General features: G+C 38.8%; 2 protein-coding genes across 3 annotated transcripts in view; both read left to right on the top strand.

Annotated features, from left to right (window-relative positions):
• The window catches only part of rbm14b (RNA binding motif protein 14b), a 4754-nt gene extending 3503 nt beyond the window's left edge, over positions 1-1251 (top strand). The window contains exons 2-4 of the mRNA XM_016492050.1: positions 525-877; positions 1000-1056; positions 1175-1251. Of these exons, the coding sequence (XP_016347536.1) occupies positions 529-877; positions 1000-1056; positions 1175-1251 (483 nt within the window). The 5' untranslated portion in view covers positions 525-528. The remainder of the gene's footprint in view (positions 1-524; positions 878-999; positions 1057-1174) is intronic.
• Positions 1252-6705: 5454 nt separating this feature from the next.
• The window catches only part of actn3b (actinin alpha 3b), a 40196-nt gene continuing 27785 nt past the window's right edge, over positions 6706-19116 (top strand). Inside the window, exon 1 of one of the 2 annotated variants that reach the window (XM_016492040.1) lies at positions 6706-7096. In XM_016492040.1, the coding sequence (XP_016347526.1) occupies positions 6959-7096 (138 nt within the window). In that variant the 5' untranslated portion in view covers positions 6706-6958. The remainder of the gene's footprint in view (positions 7097-19116) is intronic. The other variant, XM_016492039.1, reaches the window with a different exon arrangement.

The following is a 19116-nucleotide window of genomic DNA, read 5'->3' as shown; positions in this document are numbered from 1 at the left end:
GTCCGTGTATCGATACAGTATTGCCGCAGAAAATATCGCGATACTATGCTGTATCGATTTTTCCCCCCACCCCTAATGGAAACCACTATTTTCTGTATTTCACTATTCACTATTTTTCAGAGTACTATAGTACCGTGATAGAATAATATTTAACATCTGATACTATAATTGTACCATGGTAGGGTTGTCAAAAGTACCGAGTTTGGTACCAGTCGGTACTGAAATGTAAAAAATGTGACAAAATGCCACGTCTATCGGCGGATCCCTAATATATCTGCTCATAGATGGCTCGTAGAAGAATCCGTTCGAAATGCTAGCGGGAAATGCTGGTATCATCACATTTTTAACATTTCAGTACTGACAAGTATCGAAGTCAATACTTTTGACAACCCTACCATGGTACAGCCACATTACTTTTTTGCAAGAGAATATGTACTCTTCACTTTTCAAATTGTACTTACACATGTTAATATGTCCTGATTTGATGTATCAGTTATTGAAATAGCATCTTTCATTAACTTCAGCACAATGGATAAGGGCCAAACGATAAAGCTCTTCGTAGGAAATCTGGCCCTGGACACCACCCAAGAAGAACTGTCAGCCATCTTTGAGTCGTATGGCCAGGTGGTTAGCTGCAGCGTCTTGAGACAGTTTGCTTTCGTACACCTGCAAGGAGAGGGTGCTGCTGAACGTGCCATCCGGGAGCTCAATGGCCGAGAGTTCAAAGGACGTAACCTTGTGGTCGAGGAGTCCCGAGGACGCCCGCTCCACTCGACAAAGGTGTTTGTGGGTAATCTGAGTAGTATGTGCACCACAGAAGATCTTCGGGAGCTGTTTCAGACCTTTGGGAAAGTTTTGGAGTGCGATAAGGTGAAAGGTAAGAGAATATCAAGCTCTTTCAAAAACTTAATGAAAGAGAAGTCAGGCCTGCTCCTGGAGGGCTACCATCCTGCAGAGATCTAATCAAACATACCTGAACCAGCTATTTAAGGTGTTCAGGATTACTAGAAAATAACAGGCAGATGTGTCGGAGCAACATAGCTATCCAGGGACAAGGTTTGCTATTCCTAATTTAAAGTATGTGTTAGAGCTCATGTAGGGTACCACATGCTTCTGCATTATTCTGAGATTTACTAGCGGGACCCCATAATAAAAAAGTTGTTTTCTTCTGCAGGTTATGCCTTTGTGCACATGGAGAACAAGGAGGATGCACTGCAGGCTCATCGCCATGGCAACACCCCGCGTGTATGAGCCACCGCCGATTCCGCCGTCGCACAAGGAGCCCCTCCTCCGCCGCTCCGAACTCGCCCTACACACCCCTGAAACACCCTTCCGATAGTGTGCTCCACGTCCTCTCTGCCTCTCCTTTCCTTGTGCTGCGTGTGTGTGTGTGTCAGAAAGAAGCCACAGGTGTATGTTTATGACGTGTGCGTGCTTGGGTTTAAGACGGTGGCTGTGTCGATTTTAACTACAGACTGGATTCTCTAACCTTGGTTCTGATCTCAAACACACCCAGTGTAGTCAGGGAAACTGCATGCTCTCATTCCTGCACACTTAACCAATGTAACACATTGTCTGTTTAAAGAAACCTTCAATCTATGGCCAATTAGTTTTGAAGGGTAGATTAGGCACTAGTCATGATGCTTTTTAACTTTTATATTCTTAAGTGTTTGTAGTCTATGAATGAATACTGGACTTGATATTTTTAAATATTGCTTGATTATAGTAACTTTACCAGTTTACGCATTTATATAGTTATTAAGAAGTTAGATTTCAATGCATTTCAAAAATGTTTAAATAAGTTGAATGTATGTATGTTTACTCCAAAGGTGTGTGAAGTGTAGGACCAGGGTTGGACAGTATTTTACATGTCTTTGTGTGTGTTTCTTGTTTTTCTCTGGGACTGTGGTGTAGCGTGTATGCTTTCCATTGGTTGTCACGACAGGAACGCACACGTGTACACGTGCACAGGGAAGCAACCTCGATCCACACGCACATACATACGCATCCCTTACACCTCAGATGGGAGAAACTTTAGTGATGACCTTTAACCCTACCCTTCCATCCCTGTCCACCCATCCTGAAAGCTGAAAGACACTGTGACTTCTCTCCCCGCCAACTTTAATGTAGCTACTTCCATAGATATGGTGAGGTATGGGAAGCAACCAATCAGAGGGAGGTGTAGCTAGTCAGCTTTTGCTGTGATCTGTCTTATGGGAGCATCTCTAAGCTCGCCAACTTAACTGCCATGATGCATTGTAGAATCTGTTTTTGTAAAATGTCTTTTATTAATGCTATCATGTTTTTATAAAGAGTGATAAGGGACTCAAGTATCCATTTAAAGACACATACTCCTTTCAGTTGTTAACTTTTGTTTACAGCTGCAAGAGAGAGAACATGTTCTTTCTTGTGGCTTTTTCACAGTGATTGTTTATAGCCAAATTCCCAGTGATTGTTTTTAGCCAAAATTCTTTTTTTTTTTTTTTTTTTTTTCTAGAAAAACAGCCAAAATCATTAGTGGCCTATTATTCTTTTGCCTTAGTAGTAAAATGTATTACATTTTTGCAATTTTTTTTTAATCTGTAGTCTTATAAAGTGAAACTGGATTAAGGCTACACGAAAGTGCTGTATATTCTGTGGTGCTGTGATTTGGTATTAAATGAATTGGGAGATTCCTATCAGTTTCTTTCAGTCTTCCTGCTCATTTCGCTACTGCAACTCCATAGATGACCCTCACTGCATCTCTCTTCATCTTTCTTTGCATCTGCCTCTCATTTTGTGACAGTATTTCATTCGTTTACCATGCCCCTGTTCGCACCTATGTGCTGAGGATGCCAGTGTGTGAATGTGATCTTAGAAAACGTTTTGCATCGACATTCATGTTTGTAGTTTCTATCATGGTAACTGTTCTTGCCGCAAGTGTTCTCAGAAGAGAAGACTTTAAAGATCTGTACACGATCTTTACGACTATAACAAGCCTTCAAATAAAGAGCCTGCCTGATAATTTAAAGAGGGAACTCAAGAGCTTTTGCTTGGAGCTTTAGCTGTTTTTGCTTTTTGATGTTTCATAATTGTTTTTCCTTTGTGAAACGACCAGACTCGTATGAATCGGAGCCCTGAAAAGAAGCTAAAGGACATGAGACTGATCCCAATCTCACCCCTGTCTCTATGGATGGGGTAAGTCTAGGGGCAATCCCACTCTATACCCCCCAGCTGCACACACCATACCAAGCCCCTTCCCCAGGAGCAGCAAAATCTTCAACCCAGCTTTTAGTACTTTTTAACCACACATAGTCCCCATGCAGCTTCTTTAACTGGAGTGTGGTACGATGATGACTATACTTGACATGCTGTTATGATGCAAGCATATTGTAAAACTGATATGTGTTAAAGTGAGTGTGAAAAAGTGACGTGACTGGCCAAGTATGGTGACCCATACTTGGAATTAGTGCTCTGCATTTATCCCATCTAAAGTGCACACACACAGCAGTGAATACACACACACCGTGAACACACACCCGGAGCAGTGGGCAGCCATTTATGTTGCGGAGCCCGGGGAGCAGTTGGGGGTTCGGTGCCTTGCTCAAGGGCACCTCAGTCGTGGTATTGAAGGTGGGAGAGAGCGCTGTACATTCACTCCCCCCACCTACAATCCCTGCCGGTACGAGACTTGAACCCACAACCTATGGGTTACGAGTCGACTCTCTAACCATTAGGCCACGACTTCCCCAGTGTTAAGTGGCACCCACACTGTAAAACATTTTTGCATTTCCTTGGTACGTGATGGGGCTGCAATTGTAAATTAAAGATATCTCCCACAAGGCTTCGCTCACTTCTGCTTCCATTGTGCATGTTCATTTTTTGTTTTCTTTTCACCCCCAAAAACAAACGTTTTCTGATGTGACTGTTCCAACTGAACTAGGTCCCTATGGAACTGTGGACACCAAACGCAGAGCTGGTTTGGGGGGGGGGAAGAAAGTTAGCGTCGCGCAATGCACGGAAAACTCTCTCTCACTCCATACAGGTAAACGCACTGTGCCTCGCCCCTTTCTACCTGTCGTCCTTCCCAATAGCGTTTGCGCCTGACCGTGTATCCGCTCTATTTCTCCTCACCACCACCCCACCCCTCTTGTAGATTCCTCACTTCTCGTCACCACTGCCATAGCCAATTGGATCTCGAAACACCAGTGTTATGCTACTCTCTGTCACTGCCAAAAAGGGGGGTGGCGGGGGTGACCGTTTACTGCTTCTGTGGTTAGTGTGTCTCGGTAATGGGTGGGTGCTTGGTGCTCTAATAACTGATCTGTTGGTTTAGCTTTGGAGAGAGTGTGGTTATAATGTGTCCATAAGCAATTGAATGTGTGGAATTGCTGGTCAATGATTGAAAGACTGTGTAAAATGAGCGTTAAAACAAGTTAGCAAGGGTGGCTGATAAAGGTGTGTGACAAAGGTGAGTGATTGTGAGTCAGTGTCGTCGACCTCATCTGGCCCCCCCTTCCATGTGCCTTTTTTGTTTGTTTATATGATTTAACGCTTGCCCCCAGGCTTCCTCGAGTCTACTCGCCGTTAATGCCGAGCTCACCGCCGCCCTCGTCGAATCCCCAGTGCTAGTTGTTACGTTTGTTCAGTGTTAACCACTGCTTGAACGCATCCCTGAAAGCTCTGTGACTGGACCTGAGACACTGGCCCAAATTGTATTCGCAAGACTCTCATTTGGACTCAGTGACACTGACAACCCTTATCAAGCATTGCTTGACTCTCTTACACTGCTGAACCACAACCCAGCAAAGCATTCTTATTATAAACTTCTGCTTTTGTTTCCAAGATTGACAACAATTCTTGAGTGGAAGCTTAGGCATAGTCATCCCAAATAGTTACCAAATTTATTTGGTTTTTGTTTGTCAGATTAAAAGACATTCTACTTTTAAATTAATCTGAAAGCTACCTTGTGTTACCTGTTTAAATGAGAGTCTGTTACGATATTTGTGTTTGCAATAGCTGAGTGTACGATAAGTAGGTGGCACAGATTTAGATCGCCTACCTGGTTAAATTAAATACCCGGTAGAAGAATGCCCTAGAAAACAAGCAGCTTCAGCTGGGAAAAATTAAGACTGCTGAACCTGAGCTGCCTGAAGGATACTTGCAGGACCTTTCCTCCAGAGGGAGCATGGTAGTGAAGTGTGATTTATTTCACTAGAAGGTGCTGTTGTTCTTGATTTTACTTGCTTTTCCTGATGATGATGTAGCATCTTCACATACATTGTCACACATCTGAATTTCTTCTTGTCTATAGTGTTTGTTTAACTTTGCCTGTAGAATTGAGGGGAAAAGAATGAGATGACCTCAGTTTTAGATCTTATTCTGGAGGAAAGGGAACTGTCCAGTAGCTGGTACTCCCAATGTTAGTGGTATTAAGATCTTTGGCTTGCAGATATTTGTGGTTGACAGATTTCCGTGATGTCCGTAGCATCCGTTGATGATGAAAGATGTCTGCGGCAGATAGATATCAGAGGTGTTTGAGAAGAACCTTCCATACAGAATCTTGGTTCTTAAACATGGTTCTTGGTTCGTAAACAAATCACTTACCTTCTTCTCCAACTTGCTCTTCCAGCTGAAGTCTCTTTGAATCTAGATGGTACGCTCCAAAATTTTCAATGGATAACAGATTTTTTTTCTGTCTACTTCCTCCCTAGATATCGTCAAACTTTCTGTTTAAATTGGACAATAACAATAACACAACCTCTAGTGTTTGTATTCCATTATATTTAGAAAACTCTAGTATTTTCTTTTGTTTTTCTTTTTTATTTATCTTTTTAATTTTTTCATTTTTTTTTTTACTTTGATTCTTTATATGGATATCCCCTACTGAGTGAAAAGGCTCCTCCAGTACTTTTGAAAGATAAAGTGATTAATTTTTTATAATTCATGTATGAAACGTGAATAATTTCTATTGCAGGTGATAGGATTTGAGCTGGTTGTAATGTTTTTAATCACCTTCTAATGAATATATGCATGCTTTGTTAGTGTGTGTGTATATTGCAAAAACCTTGCGACTGATAAAGTGTACTCTCCTACACCAGCTTCTGCATGAACACTGTTTGGCATCGCATGCTTACTGCAATAAACTAGAACTATGACAGCATACTCTATGTTGTGCTCATTTACTTGTCATCCTTTTAAAGAAAGAATGATTTAATTTTCTTGATTTTTTTTAAAGTAAAGGATTGCATACAAATCAATCTCTGTGTTGTTTTTTTAAGTAATATTTTACATTTTTCCATAAGACATTTTTTCTTGGAATGGGTCTTCTAATTTACCTATTACAGACTTGTCTCTGTTTTATTTAAATATTAAAGAATCACTATTGTGTGTAGTAAGCAGTGACCGTATAGAGGAGGTACAGTATTTAAGAGGGATACAGTCAGGGATTTTAACAGGCCTGGGATCTGCTTGTGCACCTATTTTCAATCCATAGCAGTCAGCTGGTTGTCATTTAAACTGGCCCCAGAACTGCTGCTTGGGTAAGTAGATATAGACTACTGCCAAGAACAACAGGTGTTCATAGCAAAGTGGAGGGAACCAGGAGGCGTGAATGAGATCTTTCCCTGCCCTTCACTAAAAGAGCCACCAGTTATTGGTCCCAGTGCACAGTGTCCCACCTCTCACACCTTTTAGGTAGCATAATCCGACACCCACACAACCAGTTCTCTTATTTATTGGGGTGCAGTCACGTGTGCTACTTTTGACCAGGATAGGAGCACTGGGCAGCAGAAGTTCTGCTTGCACCTCCACACAGGCACCTCAGACGAGTGGAGTCTGGCCTCTTCCTCCACGGTCATACACGTACACACTGAGCGGGTGTTCTCCTCTAACGCACGGACAGGATTTAGAATTCACAATCTAAAGTGCAAGGCACGTAACTTCTAATTATTAAGAGTTAGAGGGATAAGTGTAAAAGATGACGACTGTTATTGAGACGCAGGTGCAGTATAACAACACCTACATGATGTCTACTACGGAAGACTACATGACTCAGGAGGAGGACTGGGACAGGGATCTTCTGCTGGACCCTGCCTGGGAGAAACAGCAGAGGAAGGTATGTTCAGATGACTGCTGAACCTCACTGCAACAGTCACTTTGAGGGGGCAAGATTTTTTTGTTGTTGTTGTATTTACCTTTTATATAACCATAGCTTTAGCTGAAATGCTATAGTGACTACAGGAATTATTCCAATATATGAAGACGCTGAAAGCTTACTAAACTTAAAAGAAATCCTATATTAATTTTTTTATTTACAGTAGTAAGAATAGCTGTAGTGACTGGTATTGCAACGGTTTTTATGATTACCCAAGCAAATCTGAAGGAAGGAAATCGTGCTGAACATACTATTCAATACGTAGAGACGATTTAAATAATATTTTATTGTCATTTCGAGCTGACAAGCGAGTTTACATCTTGTACAGCTGTTGGTTCTATTCGCAGTTTTCCTCTGTGTAGTCTTACCACATCCCCGCACTCCTCATTAAGTTTGTGGCTAATTTTATACTGTCTTTATGTGTTATATGAGTCTCTAAAATCGTGTTACTAATCGCAGTAACGAACACGGACAATGTCTAAGACGTTCGCTAGAGTTTTAAAATTACCTCAGAAAAGCGCGTGTACATTTAATCCATTAAACGGGTACTTCCTAAACTTACCTGTGCTTTAAACGATTAAACAGTCGCGCTTCAGTGTCAAAACGCAGGCTTTTCTGTGTGAAGGTAGAGAAGTTAATACGTTTTTGAAGATCGTCTGGTTGACAGAAATGACAGGTGACGTTTAATAACCGTCAGTGGAGCTCGTGCCACGGTGTGAGGTGACGTCAGCCAAGAACAACTGATTGATCTCTGACTGCAAACTACAGATTTGAGGTGTCGAGCTCAGATACGTTTGTCAAGAAAGAAAAAGACCCTTTGAGTTCACAAGTTACCTTGTATATCAGTCAGATGCTCATATTTTGAGAAAATTGTCATATGGTCATTACTGGTTTAGGTAGATGTTTAGGTATGTATACATACACACACACACACTGTATATATCGGTACATATATATTTTAAGAAGAACATATCCATTATTCTTAAATGTCTTGTATTTTTTATTGGGGGGGAAACAGGTTTTTGCAAGAAATGGCATCGATCATAATGTAGAAAAAGCATTGTTTGTGCAGGTACTCTCCATTAAGGGGTCTCACAAACATCTGCGGGATGTTGGCTAGACCTGACAAAGCTGAAAGACTTCAACAGATGGTGTGAGAGCAAGAGAAGTGCAAGAAGGGTTCATTTCAGTCTGTGAATAAACATGCCCTAAAAATACTCCTCAGCCTTGCCGCCTCATCTCCCATGCTGCTCCCTCATTCCCTCCATTCTTAATGCTGTCTTTTCTGAGCTCCTTTGCCTGTGCAGCCAGTTGCTCCCTCTGTATTTGACAGCTAGCAAAAAACGTCACCATGTCAATTGTCACTATTTTAATGGGGCCCATTTTTAAGGTGCACACGGTGGTGTTCCATAGCCAGCGCCTCATATGATGTAAACCATAGACTTTTATGTGTTCCCACGTCTCAACTAAAAAAGAAAAGGTGCAAGTCACTTTTTTTTTCCATTTGGTTAAGCAAATGGTTGAGTGATATTTCTCATGTGGAATAATAACATGCCCACTAGTGCCCCCTGGATGATCGATATTACGTTTTTTACTCATTTTTTTAAACGTTGAAGACTGAGCTGATCAAATGATGCCAATCGATAACACGAAGCTTATAAGAAAAGCTAAGCTAATATAAGCTCTTAACATAATCTTTTTGCAGTGATAAAAGGCTTCATAAGGTTATAAGTTGGGTTTCAGACTTGAGTGCATGGCAGAGGGTCTTTAAACATCCTCAGGCATGTAAGATCAGCATAAGGAGCTGATATCACTGTGTAAATATAGAAAGTGCATCATTTTGCAATGAAACGAATATGGGGGTTGCTTGGGGGTGGAGGTTCTGCACCTGTTCTAGCTCCACAGCGCACATATACAGAAGTCCCAGTAATAAAGTGAGTCAACATGCTGTTTCATCTGATATCTGTCAAAAGGCAGCAGAAAATAGACAAATCATTTCTGAGCGTCGCTGTGTGTTTAAATTCTCTCACAATCTGGCTTAAAATAGCTGATATCACACTGCCCTGTAGCCTATGACTGAAAAAAATATAGATTTTATTACAAATAGTGAAACATTTAAAAGAGATCTTAAGAGTTTTAAGACGTTTTTGTTGTTGCTGCAGCTAAGCTATTGCTAATGTAGCTAGCTAAACTGTCAACTTCACTGTTAAATTTTAAGTGTGCAATCCTTGCTATATACAGGTGCATCTCAATAAATTAGAATGTCGTGGAAAAGTTCATTTATTTCAGTAATTCAACTCAAATTGTGAAACTCGTGTATTAAATAAATTCAATGCACACAGACTGAAGTAGTGTAAGTCTTTGGTTCTTTTCATTGTGATGATTTTGGCTCACATTTAACAAAAACCCTTTAATACACGAGTTTCACAATTTGAGTTGAATTACTGAAATAAATGAACTTTTCCACGACATTCTAATTTTTTGAGATGCACCTGTGTGTGTATATATATATATATATATATATATATATATGATTTAAATATTGACTTCTAGTTACTGTATAGTAAACATAAGAAGGTGCATCTGATGTTGTGGTAGCTTGTGAATTTGCATTTGTTTCTGTTTTTTATGCCTGTAGAACATATAGTAAATATTTCTAGTTGTGATTGTTTTGTTGGAAATATAGCAACATTTTGAGTGTCGTGGCAATCTTTATTTGCTTTTTATTTGCCTGGTTGAGTCTCAAGACTATATGAGTGCATATGTGACGATTATTATAGATTTCTGGTTTAAACCTCATTACTAAATCCCAATTATTTCTGCAAATCAGTTCTTTCAAACTAGACTTCTTTCTAGACCATGAAAAAAAACTGCTTCTGATTCATCGCTGAAGTCCTCACGTGGCATTTTAAGACATTTTAATGCAACAAAAATGGTGTAAATGTTGATAATGACTATTTACTGTGATTGATATTAGTACACTCTTAAAAATAAAGGTGCTTCAAAAGGTTCTTCAAGCGATGCCATAGAAGAACCATTTTTGGTTCCAGAAAGAACCATTCAGTCAAAGGTTCTTTAAAGAACCATTTCTTTCTTACCTTTTTATAATCTGAAGAACCTTCTTTCACCACAAAGAACCTTTTGTGAAACCGAAAGGTTCTTCAGATGTTAAAGGTTCTTTATGGAACCATTTAGACCAAAAGGTTCTTCTATGGCATCGTGAAGCACCTTTATTTTTAAGAGTGTACATGAATAAATGTCATTCATTCTTGTATTTATTTAGTGGAAAATACAAATTACAGTTGCACTGATTGAAAAGAATTATTATAACCCATTTCAAAGCAAATATAACAATCGATATGGTGAATATTATTAAAAGGTTGAAAAAAGTATGCCTATTTTAAGACTATAAGAAACATATTTTGCTGCTGCTTGGGGGGCAGAAGTTTCATACATTACCCTGACCTTCAAATGATCTTTGACATGCATCAAGATGTAAACAATACCTACACATACAGCACACAGCAATCATACAGCTAGCTGCACTGTAAAACAGGGAGATATAAAGATCCTTATTTGCTAACAAATGGTTATTCATGTGGGAAAAGTGATCGCTGATCAAATTAAGTTGACGTCTGTTCCTGTGGTGGTGTGAAGACGCTTCTTTCTGCCAGTCATTTTTTGTTGTGAGGGCTGCTTCTACTTCTGTCGCTGAGTTGAGTTACAATGTTTCCGTTGCTTCTGAGTGTGAACTGATCTATTGGTCAAGGCTCAGATATCATGAGGACATGGCAGTCGTTCTCAATGCCAAAAATCATTGGCACACTTTAAGTTTAGATCAGATTTAGATTGTCGACATTTGCACAGAAATCTATTTGACTTGACTTTGCACAATTCGTTTTTTTCCGCATGACTCACTGCTAATATGATTTACAAGATATAGTCTTTTAGCATGTGAAGCAAAATACATTTTCAAATAAAACTATTTTATTTTTAAATTTGTATTTTTCAGGGAAATATTAACCAATTTGCATATTCCCATTCGTCACCACTACATTTTGAAAGAATATATATAATTTGAATTGTTTTGAATGACTTTTAACTAAATTGGGTATATGTTGAAATGAAAATATCATGCTTTCACTGCCTACACTAAAACAAATTCAGTGTAAAAACAATTTTCATTTAGAAATTGCTAGTTAATTTCACAAATAATTTCAAAGAAATGGCAAGTAGTGCATTGAAATAAATATGAAATTTTGAAGTAGAAAAACTTTTTTTTGTAAAAACCTATTCCAATAGTCATTATTTTATTTATAACTTCTTATATACTTATGTATGCATATCATACCTCCCATGAATACTTATATATAGCGTTTTTCTAAAATATTTAATGCATTTCCGGAGAATGACCCATATATTTAAGATGGTATATTTTTCTCAGTATTGTGAGATTTTGTGAAGTGAGAATATTTTATAGCTCTGTTATGTTATGACCTCTCATCTATCTGGATTTGTGTGTGCTGAAAGAAAATATCAATCTCATAAATCAGTTTTTAAAATTGTGTTCTTGCATATTTAAAAGGCTACGCAATTCCTTTCACCGTTTGTTGAAATAGAAACAGATTTTGACTCTCACGAGTTTCGGGTCCTATTGTGTATTAGTGTCATTTCTTATTTTTGTATTATTCTCACAGAGAGAAAGTGTTTCAGAGAGTGAGTGAGTGAGCAGGCGAGCGGGTGAGAGATTGTGTGGTCAGATCAGATACCAGTTGCTATTCCAGAAGCTGTGGCCATGTAGGGCAGAGCCTATAAACTACCAGAGGGACATACAGGCCTCACGACTGCTTTATGTGTTCAAGTGTTCGGAAATATGTATGTTTAGGTTTGTGTATGTGCAGTTATATCAACATTGGCTTCACTTATGAAAATGGTAATACTATGGTTTTTTTGGACACGTTAAAAATACCAGGGTGTTGTTTAAAGTAACTTGGATTACCATGTAGATTCTGTGGAATATGAATAGGTAAATCATATAGTATAGCCATCTAAAATGACTAAGTAGCATGGTACCCCAACAGTGCTTTTTGTAAGGCTTGAGTGCAATGTTAGGGTGATATTTTAAGAATAAGCTGTAATGTGGTCTCTGGTCTCTACAGGTGATGTGTGTGTGTGTGTGTGTGTGTGTGTGTGTGTCCATCTGCCCAACTCATTACTGAGGAGACAGTTTAAGTGCGATGCTCCTTCAGCTGTCTGTAATGCAGGAGATTTGTCATACTTATCATTCACGTTCTTCTATCATTTAATTATCATTTTAATAGCAGTATAGAAATTCAATATACCCACCAAAATTTACAATTTAACAAATCCAGAATTAATTGTTAGTTCCAGAAAAAAAATAAAATGAAACGAAATAATAATTATAATAATTTACACACCTGATGTACAAATGTTCACAGTCATTGTTATAGACACAATGCTTTGTGACTTGAAAAATTTGAGTTTTTTTTCTGAACTCTTAACTATAGACAACATTCTCTCCTCTAATTACACTTTTAAAAGCAGGAAGAGGCAGATTTTAGAGTGAAACGCTAATGACAGTATTATGGTCTCATAGAGGATGCTGTAGATGAGGTTGCCATAGTAACTCACAAAGATGAACTTGGTTTTAAGGAAACTCGTTCAGTAGCACACACACACACACCTTTTAGTAGCACACACACACACACACACACACACACACACACACACACACACACATAGTCACAGCCCAGGGACTGCAGATGCAAATTAGCTTTATAGCTAACTCTGGCACAACACTGTTGTTGTGCGTTGTCCCTGTACAAATAAATTGAATAAATAAATAAATAAAAAATAGTCTTTCTCACACTGAATCCTCAGCAGTCGTCAGTCACACTTTTATGAACCCATTAATGAGTGCTGCTGCAGTCGATAAATGTCGAAATGTGAGATGTCAGGTCCTTGCATGCCTCGAGTGTGTGTGTGCGCTGGGTGACTGAAGGTTGCTGCCATGTCATTCCTTTTAGATGATTTCAGATTTTCCATTCCAATTAACATAATTCAGTCCCAAGAACACTGATCATAAGATATCAGGAACACAGTATTCAGTGTTGTGAAGGGTTGCCAGATCTGAGTAACAAAACTAGCTATGACCCCCCACCCCCCATCAAAAATTAAAATATGCTACTCCCTTACCTAATATGCGTATTTTACAATCACTGTTATGCATTACACAAAATCTTAACTTGAAAATCACTATATACGCTGACAGTAATCATAAAAACAATCCTACCACTGTGTACCCTCACAAAACTCATAGCACAGTTTTATCATTGGAAGAATATAAAATTGGTAAAATGTAAATACCAGAATTACAGTCAAATATAATTTATGCAATATGCTAAACCTTTAACCCGCGGGAAATAAACAACCTAAGGCAAAGGTTTCCAAGTAGCCCAATTCCGCTGAAAAAAGAATCGTAGAATATAAACAACACAAACAGCATGATGTGCTGAATATAGAAACTCCAAAGACATATTTAACTTTAATCTTGCCTTTGAAATGTTGGTGGAGCGTGTATATGTCATATTGTATTAGCATTAGCGCTTCATTCGCATGACACTAGTTCAACGCGAACGCTTCAAAACTTTGATTGTGAGTAACCAACCGTATATTCATACTGGGTGTCGGCATCAACTCTTGATGGAGGCCGTGTCTGAAGCTTGCTGACGTGACCGTCATAGTGACAACAGCCAATCACATTACTTTTCCGGTGTTGCATGAACGCGATTGGCTAGCGTCTGCGCTAGGGTATTTGCATGAGGCGATCTGATTGGCTGACACCTGAAAAGTTGAAATTTCAATTTAGTTATGCAACTCATGAGGTCGCCCATTCAAAGTAAATGAGAAGCATTAACGCTGACGCCCTGTGTGCATGCATACAGAATGTGTCTTTCCATCTAAAAATGTGTGATGCAGCGCTCAGGTATGGTTTAAAAAAAAAAAGCAAAGCAAGAAAAGCCTCCACCATGTTGCCGTCAAATATTCGTCAAAATTAAAGAATTTCTTTTAATTAAATTAATTAAATTATTTAAACTTAACACAGAGTCTTAAAAACTAATTGGGCTACATTTATACTGCTGCCGCATTTTAATTTATTTATCTTTTTTTTTAGCCATGGGTTGAAGCGAAGCCCCCCGCCCCCACAACCGAGATTCTGGTTCTGCCATTTTCACCAAGAACGCGATTGGGCTAGTTTTGAGTACCAATTGGGCTGGTTTTGTTACGTAGACCTGGCAACTCTGCTGCCTAGTGCATGTTTACACAATAAAAAATTAAATAAAAACTTAATTATAATGCCTCCTAAGTAGCCGTTCACTGTGTTTTTGCATTAGCCTACACTGCTCTGGTTTTCCGCAAGCACGCTAACATAGATGCACGTGTTTCACCACTCCGCTCATGTCTTTCACTAAAAATGCTGCAAAAGTTTAAAAGTTTTAACTTTTAAAAACCTGCCTTTAGTTTTGTCCTGTCCAGTACGTTAATACGTTTATAAAAGTGAAAAAGTGTTCTGTGTGAACGGCTGTTCCAAACTTAATATCATGCCTCGTAATGCCTTGTTCATGGCAAAATGGCTGAAAAATACCAAAAATGGCGCTGAAACTATTTCATTCAATCCCAAAGTGTCAATAAAAAAATGAATGTGAAAATAGCTTACCCAGATTGCACAGGTACGTCTGCAAGATATCTGTTAAAGATCTCTTCATCTGGAAAGCATCTGCAGTGTACAAACATCTGACAGACGTCTCTAAGAGGTCAGTTTACATGCATTCTAAATCATAAACATCTTAAAGACTTCTTCTAAATGTCTATTCGACATCTGATAGGAAACGTCTTATAGACGTATTGCAGATGAGCGAACACGCTAAAAAGCACGAGATCGCTTCATCTGCTGTGTGCAAACATCTGATAGACGTCAGTTTTACATACACTCTAAATCATAAACATCTTAAAAAATCTTCTAAACGTCTATTTGACATCTAATAGGAAACGTCCTATAGATGTACTGCAGATGAGCAAACACTCTAAAAAATACGTCTTGCAGATGTAATGCAGACGTCAAATAGACGTCTCTGTGATGTGCTATCAGGGTAGTGTTCTTAAAAGTATTATTTTATCCAATATTTGTGTGCACTAATATACACATTGCACTGTTGGCTTAGCAACATGCTAACTCAGTTGAAATGAGATTGAAATCTGTGTGAAAGGTAGAGGAACATCAGCTGAATTTTGCAGAATGGGATTTAAAGGCTAAAAATTGCTTAATTTTAAGAGCTGTACGTTTAGTTTTGTCATTAGCATTTGTGAAAATGTATAGTCCTTGAAGAACTTTTGATTGCCTTGTTTGTTTGTTTTATTCATTGAACGTTGTTCCACTCAGAGAAGCATTTTAGTGTATTTTATTGCAGTGGCTGAAATAAAATGCCAGTGGCTGTTTGTGAAAGGTTAACGGCAGTCAGGCGGAGGGAACTGTTGCATTGTCTCCTGCGGCCTCGGCATTGTTTTCCCTCCTTGAACAGTTACCTCCATCGAGCGAGTGAACGAGAGAAAGAACGAGCAAGAGAATGAATGGCAGCCGCCCAGAGAAATGACAAGCTATTAATACAGCCCTAGCTGCTTTATTTACTCACAATTACTGGGAGCTTTTTTCCAACTCGGTGATCATGCTTTGGTAAGGTGATAATTCCTCCCCACTAGAGGCATTAAAACGGGTATACCTGCCTTGTGTGTGTTTGGCCTGACCCGTCCACTACATTCATGCAGACTTTATGAATGTATTGTTCTGTATTTACACTGACCACAGTGTGGCACATGAGTGCATTTTAATGATTTTTAAAAGAACAGTTTGATCTAATGAACAGGTGAACCATTCATAACCTCACAGCTGAGGTCTATAAACAGGTTCCCTACAGATCTCTCTCACATTTATTTTATTGCATTTTAATGAGCAACTAAACAGTTCAGTAGAATACTTGATTCTGATTGGTCAGTCAGACTCAAATATTCAAATGTGTATAAAGTCAGCATTTATGTTTACATACGTAATAAAACACATCCATTTGTTTGTTTATTTGGTTTGCAGCCATCTAATTTCCCCCCCTAAATTGTTTATTTTTATGATCATCTGACTTTACATTATGCAGTTGGCATCTGATCATGGATTATGATTCTATATATTGGATGCATTTACATGCACAACAAAATGCTGATAACTTTCAAAAATCAACTAATTTAAAAAAAAAGTTGCCATTTGCATGATTTTTTAAATGATTCCAATCAATGCTTCATTAGTGACACCATTTCTACAATATAATAATATTATTATTTTTATTATTATTTCCACACCTCAAATAAGCCGTGATGCAATGTGACACAACAAATGATATTATTATTATTAAATGTTTATTATAATTTTAATATATTTATATATATATTAAAATATATTTCATGTAGGCCTATTTGAATATATTTTATATATATATATTTAAATGATTATATTTTAATTATATAAGCAGTGATGCAATATGACACAACAAATTACAATGCTCCTGTTACAAAGTGTGTTCACACTAACTGTAAGCCATTCATTGTCAGTGTGAATTGGCGATTTATGGTGACTTGTTGGTGATGCGACAGAGTTGAACAGGGTTCTTCTTTAAACGCATCCCAACTAAAATAGCAGAACAGTTCTGACCCTAGAGGTCAGTCATAAATTGGTTTGAAAGGTCACCTATTAAAGGGCTTCCCCAGCCGTCCATTGGGGTTTGGAGAAGACAGACATCTCCTCTCATGCTGATAGCGCATTACCTCACGTCTAAAGATCGACCCACACACAAACACACACTCATGCCGGTAACAGGTGGACTCTGGGAAATGAATTTACTTAACAGAGTGGAAGTGGCAGCTGCATGCGCTCACTGAGGGCTGTAATTTAAAGGCCCAGGGTTACATTATTGGCTGCATATTAGCGCTTATGTCTTTTGCTTCATTTCTAGGGACGGTTTTTGTTCTCGTTCAGACGTTATGGCCATTTGACAGGTGTATATGTTGTCTCTCGGAGGGGATGACCAACTCCTTTGGAGCTGAAGCTCCTGTTGTGTCTCTTACTTTGCTCCTCAGGAATCCCTCTCTCTCAGCTGTGTCTCAGGTGTCCTGTGACATCCACATTTAGACATTGTCACCCCTCCTCCATCACCCTTCCTGCTCTGCCTCTTTTCGACCTTTCCATTTCCCCCGTTGTATCTCAATCCGTCCATCTCCTCTCCATTTTGTCTCCTCTAAAGGCTCGCGGCGGTTCCACTTAAAACCAAAGAGGCTTTCGCAGCCTGAACTTCTTTTAATCTCTCTTTATTTACAACTTTATATTAAGGGATTCCCAACTGTTTTTGTCCGCTGAACCCATTTAACCTCGAATTCCCCCCTGAGATTTTAAAGTCCCCATGAAATCAAAATTAAAGTTTTTTTGGGTGCTAGTATCAATATGTTAGTCTTAAGGTTATCTATAAGGTAGTGTGCTCTAAAACAGTGACAAAATTCGCATTTAGAAGATATAATCATTCAAAGCTTGCAGTTCGTCACTTCCGCCAAAACGGTTCAACGATTTTTTTGACGTCACATCGTACTTCAGCTTCTCATCAAACTTTCTGTCCAATCAAATGCTCTCTAGAATCTGAAGCGCCCGCCCCCTACACTATAAATAGACGCTGAAGCCGCGGCAAAACAAAGAAAAGAGAAAACTGGTGAGATGTGATTAGAGGCAGATGCAATGACAGAACCTGGAAACTGAAACAATAGAGGGGCTGATGGAGAGAAATACACAAAATAAAGACTCGTCATTTTGGTTCCTTCTTTCATGTTCAGAAAGAACCCTCTTCTAATTAAGACCCATTTCTTCCAGCTGAGTTCTTATAGTCTCATTACAGGTTCTTCAGATCAGTGTTTTGTTTCTGGGTTCTTTAAAGCAGTGGTTCCCAACCCTGGTCCTGGAGGCACCCCAACACTGCTCATTTTGCATGTCTCCTTTCTCTGACACACGAATTTTAGGTCTTGGATTCTCTACTAATGAGCTGATGACCTGAATCAGGTGTGTTTGATTGTGTATTTCTCTCCATCAGCTCCTCTATTGTTTCAGTTTCCAGGTTCTTTCATTGCATCTGCCTCTATACACATCTCACCAGTTTTCTCTTTTCTTTGTTTTGCATCTTATTTTGTCTCCTCTCATCTCTTCCTGTCTCATCTCTCACACTCTCATCTCTCTTCTTTCTCTCATGCCATCTCTTCTCATGTCGCGTCATCTCACTTTTCTTCTCTCTTGGTCTTCGCGTTTTACTGTGTGCAAAGAACCTGATACTGTTTTTCATGTTTTTTTTTGTGAATGTTGTAAATCATTTCCTCTTTTTAATATCTTAAATGGAATTTTCAATGGGTTAGGTTTAAATTTCTCAAAAACAGTGTTCATGTATGGGTATGAATACTCTCGCAATAAAAAGAAGATTTGCACTTTTTCCAACTTCTTGCTTGGACAGGCGAAATCAGCTATCTGGAAGACTGATAGAGCTGAAATGGACAATTTTTTTAAAGGGGTCATATGATGCGATTTTAATTTTTCCTTTCTCTTTGGAGTGTTACAAGCTCTTGGTGCATAAAGAAGATCTGTAAAGTTGCAAAGACTAAAGTCTCAAATCCAAAGAGATATTCTTTATACAAGTTAAGAGTCAGCCTACCTAAAATGGCTCGTTCTAACACGCCCCCACATGTCTACCTCACTATGTGGGAAGATTTGCATAACACGCCACCCAAATGTTCACGCAAAGAAAGAAGGCGTAACTTTTATTCTGGCTGTAGTATTGTTGCCGCCGCCGCCATGTCGTGAAGACGCTGTGTGTTTTGTTGTGAAAACG

Source organism: Sinocyclocheilus anshuiensis, unplaced genomic scaffold (genome assembly GCF_001515605.1).
Source record: "Sinocyclocheilus anshuiensis isolate Anshui unplaced genomic scaffold, SAMN03320099.WGS_v1.1 scaffold674, whole genome shotgun sequence".
In the NCBI taxonomy this organism is placed as follows: domain Eukaryota; kingdom Metazoa; phylum Chordata; class Actinopteri; order Cypriniformes; family Cyprinidae; genus Sinocyclocheilus; species Sinocyclocheilus anshuiensis.
This window is presented reverse-complemented; position numbering and strand designations above follow the sequence as displayed.